Source organism: Rhinolophus sinicus, linkage group LG13, assembly GCF_036562045.2.
Source record: "Rhinolophus sinicus isolate RSC01 linkage group LG13, ASM3656204v1, whole genome shotgun sequence".
Lineage (NCBI taxonomy): Eukaryota > Metazoa > Chordata > Mammalia > Chiroptera > Rhinolophidae > Rhinolophus > Rhinolophus sinicus.
This window is the reverse complement of record NC_133762.1, coordinates 2,985,551-2,999,599: the sequence shown is the minus strand read 5'-3', so window position 1 is coordinate 2,999,599 and position 14,049 is coordinate 2,985,551. Positions and strand designations below refer to the sequence as shown.

The window sequence follows — 14,049 nt, the reverse complement described above, 5'->3', positions numbered from 1 at the left end:
CACAATCATCCTTAATGGCTGCTAGTCCTACAAAAAGAGAGACAGACAGCGTGAGCCTTTTGATGGAAGGACACAAGAATATCTAGGAAGGTGTTTGGACCCACACAACCTAACGGATTCTGCTCAAGTCCCTCTCTACCTAAAACCCAGACATTTTCCAGGACTCAGAGGACAGAGGATCGTGGTGAACAATACCACGAAGGTGCAACGTCCAGCGTGCAGGGGACTCGGTAGCACAAATGACTCAGGTTCTCCTACAACACCATCAACAACAACAACACAACTGTAAGAGAGAAAAAAGAGGGATGGATGGAGAACTGATGAAACAAGAGACATAAGAAAATCGGGAAACACGTCAACCGATCTCAACGTGTGGCCCTTATCTGGACGCCCTTCACCCAAGCACAATACAAACTGGGGAGATGTAAGTATTGACTGGGGTTTAATGATATGCAGAATTGGTCATTTTATTTTAGTATGGATATGAATTTGATACGACTGATGAAAGTACTGGAATGAATTTTTTTAAATAGAGTCTCTGTATTTTAGAGATACGTAGTTGAAACATTTAAAGAGGGTATGCGAGGTCTGAGATTTTGCTTTAGAATAATTTGGAGAGGATAGGGGTGTAGACGAATCAACAATAGTCACAAGTAGGTAGATACTAAAGCTGGTGAGACCACAAAGTTCATTATACTATTCTCTCTATTTGTATATATGTTTGTAATTTTCTATGATAAAATAATTAAATGGATGGATCTTTCAAAAGGTGTCATTTTTTATGCCACTATTGTATATCATATATTACATTGTTCCCTGTACTCTACTCCACCCAATTAGACAAGAGAAAACAATAACAGAAAACACAAAAGGAAGTGGCAAAAATAATTCTTATTTGGAGAGGGTACAATTATAAGCCAAGAAAACCCAGGAGCTCACTGGGGGCCAAGAAAAACAATTAAAAATCAATTTAAAAAATAAGAGAATTCATGAAGGCAGTGATTTCAAATTTAATATATGAAAAAACTCAATAGCTTTCTTTGTAGCTACAAATAGCAACAAGTGAGAAAAAAAAGAATGAAACAAAAGATTTACAGAAACAATAAAAGGGAACAAACACCAAGGAATAAACTAACAACATGTGTGCTGAATTTTCATGAATACAGTTTTATTCATGAAGACAGACAAGTTTAAATAAATGGAAACAAGCCCCGATGTGATGAGATTCTGTATTGTAAAGCTGACACTTTCCCCTACATAGATACATTTAATGCAGGGTATGCATTAAATAAAGCAAAATACCATAAAAATACCAACAGGAACTGTTAGTGTGTAACTAGATAAGCTGATTCTAAAGTTTCTATGGAAAACTAAATATATAAAAGGACCCGGGAAATTTCTGAACAGGAACAATGGTCGCAGGACAAGAAGTGACCATACCAGGGAATAAAACGCAGTGTAAATACCTGATAAACAGAGAAGCCTAGTTCTGGAACTTGAAAGGGCAAATCAGCGTAAGAGAGCCAGAAACAGACGTAGGTGCACGTGGCAATTTTGTGTATGATAAAGGCAGCGTTTCACGTCAGTGAGGAAAAGATTCATGGAATAGCTTGGGCACAACTCATTAGCTAGTGGAATAAAATGCTTAACATGTAACAGTTCCTCTAATCCATATACCAAAAGAAATTCCAGATAAATTAAACATTTAAATAATTTAAAAATAAAATCATAAGCATGCTAGAATAAAGCTTTATTTCAAACAATAATCTTAGGTGTGTGAAGGTTATACTAATCTCAAAAATTGAGAAACCTCAAAGAAAAAAAACGAATACATTTGACTATATAAGAGGTTCAGCAAAGCAAAAAAGGTGCAAAAAATTACACGACAATGGTAACCTGGGAAAAGCATTTGCAATATATAAATCGAAAGGCTCATTTCCTTTATATGTAAAGAGTAGTACAAGTCAATAAGAAAAACCAAAAATCCAATAAGGAAGGGGCAAAGGAAAGAGATGCTGCAGAGGAAAAGAAACACAAACGGCTTCTAAACATGAAACAGTGTTTGGCGTCACTTTGGATGGAAAGCGCACATGTGAAGCAAACAAGTCACCGCCTTTCACCCCTCAGCCGGCGGTGACGACCACACAGTTGGCTGGCGCACAGGGCTGGTGAGCCACCTCTCTCAGATGCCGTGTAACCTGTTCCCTCTGGGGAAGGCCATCTCTTTCTGAGCCAGTGTGCTGCTGGCCTGTAACCCTGCTTCACGAGGGAACCGCTTCTCTGAAAGGATCCCTGAACACAAAGGCATTCACGCGGCCGCTCGCTGCTGCACTGACTGCAGGCTGATAACACCCCATCGTACGTGAAGCCACTGGATCCTGTGCTGCCACTTAAATAATCGGGGGGATGTATGGCTGTCATCTCCATGATCTACCAAGAAATGAATAAGCCAAGTGGCCAGTGCAACGTCTATTTGAAGCAAATGCTCTATATGTAGGCTTGTATATGGCCAGGAAGTTTCTGGAAGGATTCACAAGAAATCTTCCACTGCAGAGAGGGAAGTGTAGACAGAAAAGGGAAAAGTTCCATGTGGATTGTCCAGGGAGAATTCATTTTTAATTCCTATGGCTCTTTCAAGCACTACTCAGAGAAATCATAACAAACCTCCAATGGGGAATAATGTTCAGAATTGAAAACATGTCTAATCCCCACTCACGCTAAGCAAATGGAGCTCTGAGAACGAGATCAAATGTTTTGTTTGTGAAAAAAGAGAAGTTATTTTGGTGTGTACTACAGAGCTACAATAATCAAAACAGCATGGTCTGACACAAAAACAGACACATCGATCAATGGAACAGAATGGAGAGCCCAGAAGTAAACCCTCATTTATCTAAGTTCAATTAATCTGTGACAAAGAGGACATAGAACGCGGTAAAGACAGTCTCTTCATTAAGTGGTGCTGGGAAAACTGGACAGTTACATGCAAAAAAAATGAAAGTGGACCACTTCCTTATGCCACATACAAAAATAAAGTCAAAATGGATTAGACTTAAGTGTAAGACTTGAAACCATAAAACTCTTAGGAGGAAATATAGGCAGTAAACACTCTGACGTCTTTCTTAGCAACATCTTTTTGGATGTATCTCCTCAGGCAAGGAAAACAAAAGAAAAAAATGAACAAATGGGACTACATCAAACTATAAAGTTTTTGCACAGCGGAGGAACCATCAACAAAATGAAAAGACAACCTACTGAATGGGAGAAGATGTCCTCTAATGATATATTTGACAAGGGGTTAATACCCAAAATATATAAGACACTCTTATAACTCAACACCAAAAAAACCCAAACAATCCAATTGAAAAATGGACAGAGGACCTGAACAGACATTTCTCCAAAGAGGACACACAGATGTCCAACAGACATGTAAAAAGATGCTCAATGTCACTAATCATCAGAGAATTGCAAATTAAAACCGTAATGAAATATGACATGACACCTGTCAGACTGGCCATCATCAATAAAACAATAAACAAGTGTTGGTGAGGATGTGGAGAAAAGGGGACCCTCGTGCACTGTTGGTGGGATTGTAAATTGGTGCAGCCGCTATGGAAACAGTATGGAGGTTCCTCAAAAAATTATAAATAGAATTATCTTATGACCCAGCAATTCCACTTCTGGGTCTTTATCCAGAGAAACCCAGAACACTAATTTGAAAAAATATATGCACTCCTACGTTCCCTACAGTATCCCAGTAATAGCCAAGATATGGAAGCAACCTACATGTCCATCAATAGATAAATGGATAAAGAAAAGGTGATAAGCATGTATGTATATACATATATATACATACATACACACAGTGGAATATTACTCAGCCATAAAAAGAATGAAATCTTACCATTTGCGACAACATGGAAGGACCTAGAGGGTATTAGGCTGAGTGAAATAAGTCAGACAGAGAAAAGACACCATACAATTCCACTTTTATGTGAATCTAAAAATACAAACCAAATGAATAAACAAAACAGATACAAACCCATGGATATAGAGAACAAGCTGATGGTTGCCAAAGGGGGTGGGGGGTGGAGGAATGGAGGGATGGGAATAAAAAAAAGAATGAATGCAAGAGTACACTGTCATAAAGGTAACAATTAAAACAGGGTAAGAAAGGTTTAAAGTAACTTGTTTCTGAAGATTAACTTACTTTGCTACCATAAATAGTCATAAAAATTAATTAGCAGCTTATTAAAAGAATTAATAATATTCACACCCTTTATTATAACACATTAGCAAGGGTAGGAAACACCCTCCGGCAAAGAGAAAGATCCCACTGTAGAGGCTGTGGTGCTGGGGTACCTCGTAAAGGAGCCCCAAGGTTACCAGATGCACTTCCGAGGTAAGCGGCCTGCCCCCCACACCGAACCTCCACACAGAAGACACCAACCCGTTTGGGTTTTTACTGAATGCTGAAATGCCACGTTAACCCCCTCAGAAAAGGCAGGAGACTGAAAGAAAATGAAGTCTGAAAAGACAACAACAGCTTGAATTTGTTGCAATTATATCTACCCTCAATCAAAAGTGTCAGAGCACAATTAGCTGCCTGTACGGACACATTTCAATCTATTAATTCAATCATCAGTGTCATGTGAGGCTATTACTGAGGGTGTAATGAGATGAGATGGTCTACCATTCCCCAATCAACCGGGTCCCCACCCCACCCACCCAATGTGGGCGTAGACGTGCAGGCATCCTGCCCTGTTAGAGCGCTGTCTCCACCGTGCTTTCTAAACAAGCTTTGCAGGAGAAAACCAAAAGGTACAGCACCACACGCTTTGAGATCAAAATGCAACTGGCTCCTGAGAGAGAAAATTCGGAGTCACTTACCAGCCACAAAGCTTGGAAACGAAGCCACCTTCTTTGTCTGTTAGGAAATACGAAGAAAAGAAAAAGAAACGTAACAGTTGTAAGCAGGTGGCCCACCCGATCTAGGCTAAGGTGAGTCCCATGACAGAGACGCTAAACGCCATGGCTGACTGCTGTCAGCTCCGTACAGTAATCCAGTCTCGTCCAGTCACCATGGGGCACCTGTAATTAATTCCCAATGGAAAATCTGCTTCCATAAATGTCCACAAAAATGAATTATGGGGTGGGTACAAAAGGCTACCATCTGAAACCTGGGGACACTCACATTGGCACGCCACTGCTAAAAGGGGTCCTAGAGACCCCACAACCCAGTGGTTCTCCAACTGGTAGGCGTGAGGATGGCCAGGCATGAAGGACACAGGACACCACTCCAGGGGTGGCCACAGTGATTTCATCAACGTCAGAACATATCCAAACTATGGCGTCCAGAAAAGGCGAAGGGGAATTCTTGCTTCCGGCTTCATTTTAATAACGTCCACTGTGGCAGTATTAGTTTCCGTGGGATTGTTCTTTAAAACCATGTTGTTGGTTTAGAACGGTGGTTCCCAACCAGGATGATTTTTGTCCCCAAGGGAAGGTTTGGCCATGTCTGTCGACATTTTTGGTTGCCACAACTTGGGGTGGAGGGGGGGGAATGCTGCTGGCATCTAGCGGGTAGGCCAGGGACTTCTAACCATCCGACCGCACAAAGGACGGCCCCCCACAACGAAGAATTATGTGGCCCCAAATGCCAGCACTGCCACTACTGACTGAGGAAGCCCGGTTTAGAACATGTCAGATAATGGGGAGAATGCGTTTCAGTGAAAGCGGGGTGCACCAGTGACCCCCCCCCCGACATGCCATCGTCAACACGTGAACACATGTGGTGAGGGGCTGCCCTTCCTCCTCCACGACTAGATCCTGCTACGGGACACCCCACTTTGCTCGACCGGCCCCCCGGGCCCACAGGCACTGGGTGGGATGAGAACTTCATTGGGGGCGAGCAGACACAACAGGGCGGCAGCCCCAACACGGGCCCGAGCCAGGAACCCTCATCCGTGGAAAAATTACCTCCGAGACGTTGTTATTATCAACGGGTCCATTGAGATCGGAACGCTGCTGCTTCCTCGGCTGCTCCAAACCATTGCAAACCTAGAACCGGGAAGTTAAAGGTAAAGATGGGGTTCTTATACGTTAGAAAAATAAACAAGACACCAAACTGGAGACGCAATACAATTTTGCAAAATGTGCGTGTGTGTGTGTGTGCGACATCAGGGAAACTTTTCTGCAGTGAACACGTACACTTTTACACTTCTAAAAAGGGATTTGAATCCTATTTTCTAGTTTCATTAATTCGTGATTATTTTTAATTGTGGTAAAACACTCATAACATACAACTTACCATTTTAACCATTTTAAAGTGCACAGCTCAGTGGCACTAAAGTACTCTCATTGCTGTGTAACCATCGCCACCATCCGTCCCCAGAACCCCTTTCATCTTCCCAAACTGAGACTGTCCCACTCCCACCTCCCCAGCCCCTATAACCACCAACATGTCTATCAAATTGTCTACTCAGGGGGCCTCACAGAAGTGGCATCAGACAGGATTTGTCCTTCTGTGCCCAGCTTATTTCACTTGGTATAATGTCCTCCAGGTTCCCCCGTGTTGTAGCAGGTGTTAGGATTCCCTTCCTTTTAAGGTGGAATAATATTTCGCTGTATGGACGGACCATATTTTAATTATCTGCACATCCTTTGATGGACACGTGGGTGGCTTCCACCTTTTGGCTGTTGTGAATAAAGCTGCAGGGAACATGGGTGGGCAGATGTATCTCTGATACCCTGCTTTCACCCCAGAACTGGGATTGCTGGGTCATGTGGTAATTTCTAGTTTTAATTTTTTGAGGAACCTCCATTTTACATTCCCGTCAACCATATGCAAGGGTTAAAGTCTTATTTCTTTAAAACAAAACAACAACCCAAATTCTTAATTTAATGCAAATTCTAAATTCTTTAGTTAATGCAAATTAGGCAATCTTCTACTGGAGAAAATAAAATGCCCCAAGGACATGCCAAGACATCGAATCAACATTTCTTTACTTCAAATTAACAAGATTTAAAGTTTAGGTACATTGCATTCTATTTATTGCCTAGTACCACCCAGACGAGAAAAGCCAGCTCCATAATGCTAAAACCACCGTTCAAATCCCACAGGGGGTTCTGGTGAGCCAGCATCTTAAGCCAAGTTCCAGAACTTTCTGGAAATAAATGATCAAACAGTAACAATGTGACGATGACGATGATGAGTCACATTTATAAGTAAATTTGTATTCATGTTACAAATACGTATTATACGTAGGTATTTATATTTATTTGTGAATAAATATATTACTTATAACATCCCTTCCCGCATGGAGATGGATATTCCCACTCCTGCTTTACAGGCGAGAGGGCAGAGGCGCTAAGGGCCAGGTTCCCACAGGCTTAGGAGGCACAGCAAGGTGTCCCTGCCACTTCCCTTCCCTGTCCCTTACTGTCACCAACATGACCCTTGACTCAATCTCCCTAGGAAGCTAAGAGAAAAATGAACAGAGCTGGGGCGACCCTCCTGGCACTGCGGGAAGCAGGAGGGTAAGACACCAGACAGGCAACAGATTCCTATTAGCTGTGTGTCCCCTCCGTGACAGCAACACCAGTGGGTGTCAGTGGGGGTGGGAGTGGGGGGGGATGGCTCAGATGGGAGGTGGAAACGCGGGCGAGGCTTTAAGGAGGGGGATGATTTGTACACACGGGAAGAAGGGAAACATCCCGCCACATCCCGAGGGAAACCGGGGCTCAAGCTGCAGGAAGGAATGAGGCTTCCTTGGAGAGGAGGGGTGCAGGGGCGCAGCTCAGGCCCCGGCAGGTCAGATGTCTGGTTCGTCCCTGCCCCCCTCTGCTGGGAGCCTAAAGGACAGTCAGCACCCCTGAACCCGGAGCTCTCAGACCACGTAGGTGGGCGCTGCCCTCACCCGGCTGTCGTAGTGTGTCGCAAGCCGGGGCTCCGGCCTGCTGGCTTGCGCGTCCCTCCGTCACAGCCCTCCCTCCTAGTAGCTGAACCCATCCTTCCCCAGACGAGGGCACTGGTCCCCCTGGGGACTCTCCCCAGTGGATCGTGCTGGCCAAGCTGAGCTCACGGCCCCTTCCTGCAGGGCTGCGCCTGGCTGGCTGGCCAGTTCTGCAAGGGTCCCACTGGGCCAGGTCTGTTCCCGAACTCTTAGATAGCTTCCCAATGCCCCCTGGCTCTGCACGTCCCACAACGGCCCAGGCACGCCAGGCAATGTCTCCCAAAGGGTCCGAGAGGGGCTCTCACCTCAGACGCTGTTCCCATCCACCGTAAGGAAAACTAACTCAGGACATTCCCCCTACCACTCTCTGTTGTCTGGGCCCTTGGCTATGTCCACTTAGAGCACGATAGTATCTTACCCTTTCATTTGAAAGATATCTAACCGGGGACCTTCCCTAGGCTGAGTTCATGGACTTCATTGCCTAAAGGCCTGCACTGCCTTCTGGGAGCTGAACGGGCTCTGGTAATCTGCAAACACCCAGAGAAACAAACCAACAGACAGACAAATGAAAACGGACTTTCCATACGCGCTATAAACTGATTGTCTGTGTCCCCCCCAATTCATGTGTTGAAACTTAACCCCCAAGGTGATGGTAGCAGGAGGTGGGGCCTTTGGGAGGTGATGAGATGAGGTCATGAGGTTGGAGCCCCCTCGCATGGGATTAGTGCCCTTAAAGAGACCAGAGAGATCCCTAAACCCTCCCGCCGTGTGAGGACACGAGGGAAGACGGCGGGTGTCTAGGAACCAGGAAGTGAGCCGTCACCAGACTCTGGATCTACCGGCACCGTGATCGTGGCCTTCCGGCCCCCAGGACTGTGAGAGAAGAGTTTGTGTTGTTTGTAAGCCGCCCAGTCTGTGGTGTTCTGTTCTAGCAGCCCGAGTGAATGCAGACAACACCCCTTCGATGAATGTCACAGCTCGGGCTAACCTGACGTTTCTGGCTGAGCCAAGGACACAGCTGTAGGAAACAGACTCTTCCCAGCGCCTTTGGCAAATCAAAGAGGTGTCCCTTTTGGGGGACGCAGCCCCACGGGGTTAGGGCTTGGCCAGCGGCTGTGCAGCTTCAAGCAGGGCTCATGACCCAGCTAGGCTGGATGCCAGCACCCCCATGCCCGTCTGTCGGACACCCCAGTGTGGGGTCACAGTATGTGGTGACCACGTCTGCTTCCAATGGCAACTTCTCCCCACAGCTTCTCTAACTTCCTCCGACCACTCATCACCATGACAACCACAGCTCATGCAAAGCAGCAGTGCTGTTTTCAGAGGCTGGAGGGTGGGCTGTGCTGCGTCTCCTTGGGAAGGCCCATCTGGTGCTGTAATTTTCATCTCCAGGGAGGGCTGGGGGCTGGGCATCATGGGACACGGTGTCTGAAATTATCATGCTTAGAGGCCCACGTGGACCTGGGGCTCCTGGCATCTCAGATCAAAGATGTTATTGAAATCCTTTCATGGCCTCCCCAAGATACAGCAGCCAGGCACCTCTCAAAATAAAAGGCTGGCCAGGGCCACCTCGGTGCTCACGGCCAATTGGTAGAGAAGGGTCACGTGCTTCTCTCTGTAACTCTAGTGCCATCAGCTGGAACCCATCAGCATGGCCACGCCCCCAGAGAGGGTGGGTAGTGAAATGTGCAAATGTGGTGGGGACGCCCCCCCCCAAACCCCCATGGGGCTCTGAGAACAACACCATCGTGTGGCCCAGACTGGTCATGACCTGCCAGCCCTGGGGACAGCTGTTCAGGCCTGTAATAAAAATATTCTAATCTGAATGAATTGTTCTAATAACTGTCTTGGCTGCAGTTGGTGACACTAAAGCTAGCATTTTTTTTAAAGTGTCAATTCTGATATTGTCCACTTGATTACGCTGAAAACACAGCAACATAACCCACATTGCTCTGCATGAAATAGCAGCCAGGAAGTGCACACCCACTCACGCACACGCCATCTGTCCTCAAAGCCCTTCTGAATGACAAGCATATTAGTGACACAGTGACGAGCTCATGTTGGGGACAGAGAATCAGTTCAAAACCCAGCATGTCACAATTTCCCCACCGGACTGTCCTATTGCCTCTCACACATGACTCCATGTCACAGAAATCCCAAGTCTGAGGTGACAGCCTTCCGTGCAATCATTTCCTGTTCCGTGTTTATGAAGGCATCGTTCTCCCTACTGATCGGATATTTCACAAAGACGCCTTCCTCCATCCAACTGAGGGGTCAGCCGGGACCGCTGCGCGAGGGGAGCTCCCCGCAGGGCCAACCCGAGGTCATAACCCTCGGGATCGTGGCCAGAATGAAGGTCTGACTTAGCACCGGCTCAGCTTTCACAAGCCCTTCAATCCGTCCCCTGACATGGTGGCGTCAAAAAAATGATAATATTGTTTTTCTTCTGTTCCTCTTACGATTCAGGTCACTCCCGTGCTATTTCCCTGGACAATGGGAGCTCAGCTAAAGAATTTATCCCATAATAGTTATTCCCGTGCGGGTAGCTGGATCTTATCAAAGCCAATGTGTGGTTTAAAAGAATCATGACGAGCCACTGGGGAAATCAGCCAGTGGGCCTGTCTCTTAAACATCTCCAGGCAGGCTTGTGAATGAGAGGGGGAAGGGAGACCCTCCCCTCACTCCCCTCACCCCCACGTCCAGATGTATCATGGAACACACCTGCACTAAAAAACTATTCATCGTCTATCTGAAATTCAAGTCTAACTGGGTGTCCTGTCATGTGCTAAATCCAGCAGCTCAACAGGGGGCTGACAGGCTGCCACCTCCATGGGAAACCCTACTGGGGCCTGGCTTTGTTCTCTGGGCCTTGTCTGCTAAAATCTCACCACCACTGGCCACCGGGATGGCATGGCATGTCCACTGCTTCGTTCACTCTCTTCACAGAGCCCCACAACGGGCGGCCGTATCCAGGGAGCTCAGGCCAGCCTTTCAGAGCAGAATCATATTTTTCTAAACTGGCCTCTGTGTTTCAATCCATCCAAAGATTGAGTCTACCTGGCCAGTCCCAAGCCAGTGAGTTCTGTGTGTCCCATGTTGCACTGGGTGCCACCCATCGAGGACAGGAAGACACATAACAAAGGTCTTGACTCAGAACAGCTCCCGTTCCAGCGTGGAGGCAGGACTCAGCGGTCCTGCCAGCCTTGCACCCTCTGTGTGACGAGATAGGGCACAAACAAACACACGTCCGTGCAAAGGCAGTCCCTGCGCAATCAGGCCTGAGGGGGGAAGAGATGAGCCCAGAGGCCAAACCATCCAAGCTTCAGGGCTGTTAAATCTTTCTTACTTGAGCATAACCAGAACCTTGTGCACTGCTGCTGGGAATGTAAAATGTTCGACCACCATGGATAAGAGTCTGCGATTCCCTAAAAGTCAATCACTGAATACCCATATGACCCAGCAATTCCACTCCTAGGTACAGACCCCCAAAGAGCTGAAAACAGGTGTCTACACTGAAACCTGCAGTATCATTGTTCACAGTAGTCAAAAGACAGAAACAACCCAAATGTCTGTTGATGGATGAAGGAATTAAAAAACAGTGGCCTATCCATTCAATGGACTATTATTCAGCCATAAAAAGGAATGAAGTACTGACAGGTGCTATAACATGGGTGAACCTGAAAACATTATGCTAAGTGAAAGAAGCCAGACACACAAGGTCGCGTATCGTATGATACCTTTTAGATGAAATGTAGAAAAACAGGCAAATCTATAGAGAGAGAGCAGACGTGTCACTGCCAGGGGCTGGGGGGAGGGAAGGAGGGGGACTGACGGCTTAATAAGCACGGGGTTTCCTTTCGGGGTGATACACCTGTTCTGGAACTAAGTAGCGGTGGTTGCAAGGTATTGTACTAAATGCCACTGAATCAGACACTTTAAAATACAGGCAGACCTCAGAGATATTGTGGGTTCAGCTCCAGGCCACTGCAATGAAGTGAACCACACAAGCGTTTTGGTTTCCTGGTACACATAAAAATTATTATGTTTACACTATACTGTAGTTTATGAAGTGTGCAATAGTATTGTCTTAAAAAAAAACACCCAAAAAAAACAATGAACACACCTTCATTTAAAAACACCTTGTGGCTAAAAATGCTAACCATCGTCTGAGCTTTCAGAGAGTCGTCGTCTTTTTGCTGGAGGAGGGTCTTGCCGTCCATTTGTAAAAAATGCAGGATCGAAGTGCAATAAAGTGAAAGCTCAATAAAACAAGGTATGACTGTAGTCAGAAGGGTACGTTTTATGTTATGTGCACTTCACTGCAAGTGAAAAATAACGCGGAAAGAAACAGTAGGCTACGCCTGCCTATGAGACCCGCGGCCACTCAAGGCCAGAGCCCTGCATGGTGACCCACCAGCCTGTGCAGGACTAACCTCCCTCGATGGACACAAAGGCCTAAGGGAAGGAAGGGAGGTACAGGGAAGGGAGTGGGTGGCCCAGAGGTCAGCAGTGACCACACACTCTTCTCTCCAGGTCACCGCCTCACACACCGGGATGTCACACTGAGATCCATTTGTGGGAAAGGAGGGCGTTCCACCGTCAAAGCAAAACGTGTCACACGACTAGAGAGTAATGCGTTTGGTTTTGTCCAGTCCAAAGGAGAAAATCCACACTACCCCTTGTTAAAACTTGGCTGGGGCCAGCACGGCTTCTGCTCCCACGTCATACAACGTTGCTGCACACTGCACGTTTGCCCACCCTGCTGGGTTTAAAAGTGAGAAGCCCTGTGTGAGCGGAGATTGATGACAGCGACCCTCCCAGGCAGAAACACAGCCTCCAGGCTTCATGGCAGCGTTCTCCCACGTCCCCCTAACCACTGCACGCTCAGCACTGAGCCCTGCACACACGTTCCAAGAAAACTAGCTTGCCGTCTGAAACACGAAGGAAGCAAAGGTGTGATGGTCAAAAGGAAACCAACACTAATGTGAAATTTCCATTTCCGGGGCATTTTCTATGTTTAACTGCCGCTCGTGTGTGGAGGAACCATTCCCAGCATAGACTCGTTAGGACCAGTTCTCTGTTCCTCCGAAAGGAGGATTTCTCCATTTCAGTCAATATTCACTAAATAGAAAACAACTAAGTTCAGACTCAGTGGAACTTCCTAAGGCACAAAGGCCTACGACTCACAATTTGAAAAGTTTAACCAGCTAACGTGTAAAGAAGATACCAGTGATATCATTGGCAGCTATTCAATCTACCTGTTCAACTTCTATGAACACAGAAAATAGAATATTTAGTTTTCTTAAAATCAAGGATCAGGAGAGAAAGTAGAATTATAATAGCTGTTATTTTAACAGGGTATTTGACAATATGTTTTTATTTTAATGATACTAAGTATGACATCAATAGCCCAACAGTATTACTAATATGTGATGTCACTCTCTTTTGCCCCATCTGCTCCTGCCAAGGTGGTATCACTCCTGTGACTGGACAAGACTTAGAAGGAGACACGAGGAGGCCCTCCCTTGCCACTCGAGACGTGGTTGTCCTACTTAGGGCTCCTTTGAATCCCGACTGTGCTCCTGAAAACCTCCCGGGCCGTGCAGACCCAGCACCTATGACCTCACACCCGTGTCCACAGGCCCAGCGGGGAGCGGTCCGCACACCTCTCCTGTGGCACCCCCAAACTAGCTTTGATTGGCCCAGAATGTTTTGGTGTGTTTGATACTGGTTACAGGGGTCCAGACCAGGGCGCCCTGGTTTTAGATTATTTAAATTGGCTCACGCCATGGATAGGACAAGAACCTTTTCTTTCCTTTCTTTCTTTTTTGTTAATTGTGGTAAATATACACAAAAGTTACCATTGTAACCATTTTGAAGTGGACAGTTCAGTGGCATTAAGTGCATTCTTACTGCTGCACAATTATCGCCACCATCCAGTTCTAGAACTTTCCATCTTCCTCAATGGAAACTGTATACGCATTAAACCCTAACTCCCCATTCCCCCTCCCCCAGGCTCTGCCCAACACCATCCTACTTTCTGTCTCTATGAATGTGACTATTCTGGGGACCTCATATACGTGGAATCATACAGGAG

General features: G+C 46.2%; 1 protein-coding gene across 14 annotated transcripts in view; it reads right to left on the bottom strand.

The window, feature by feature from the left end:
- The window catches only part of APBA2 (amyloid beta precursor protein binding family A member 2), a 153,107-nt gene that overhangs the window by 26,677 nt on the left and 112,381 nt on the right, over positions 1-14,049 (bottom strand). For all 14 annotated transcript variants that reach the window (XM_074317906.1, XM_074317905.1, XM_074317900.1 and 11 more), the window contains 2 exons: positions 5,977-6,057; positions 4,888-4,924 (listed from right to left, as the gene is read on the bottom strand). In XM_074317906.1, coding sequence (XP_074174007.1) covers positions 4,888-4,924; positions 5,977-6,057 — 118 coding nt within the window. The remainder of the gene's footprint in view (positions 1-4,887; positions 4,925-5,976; positions 6,058-14,049) is intronic.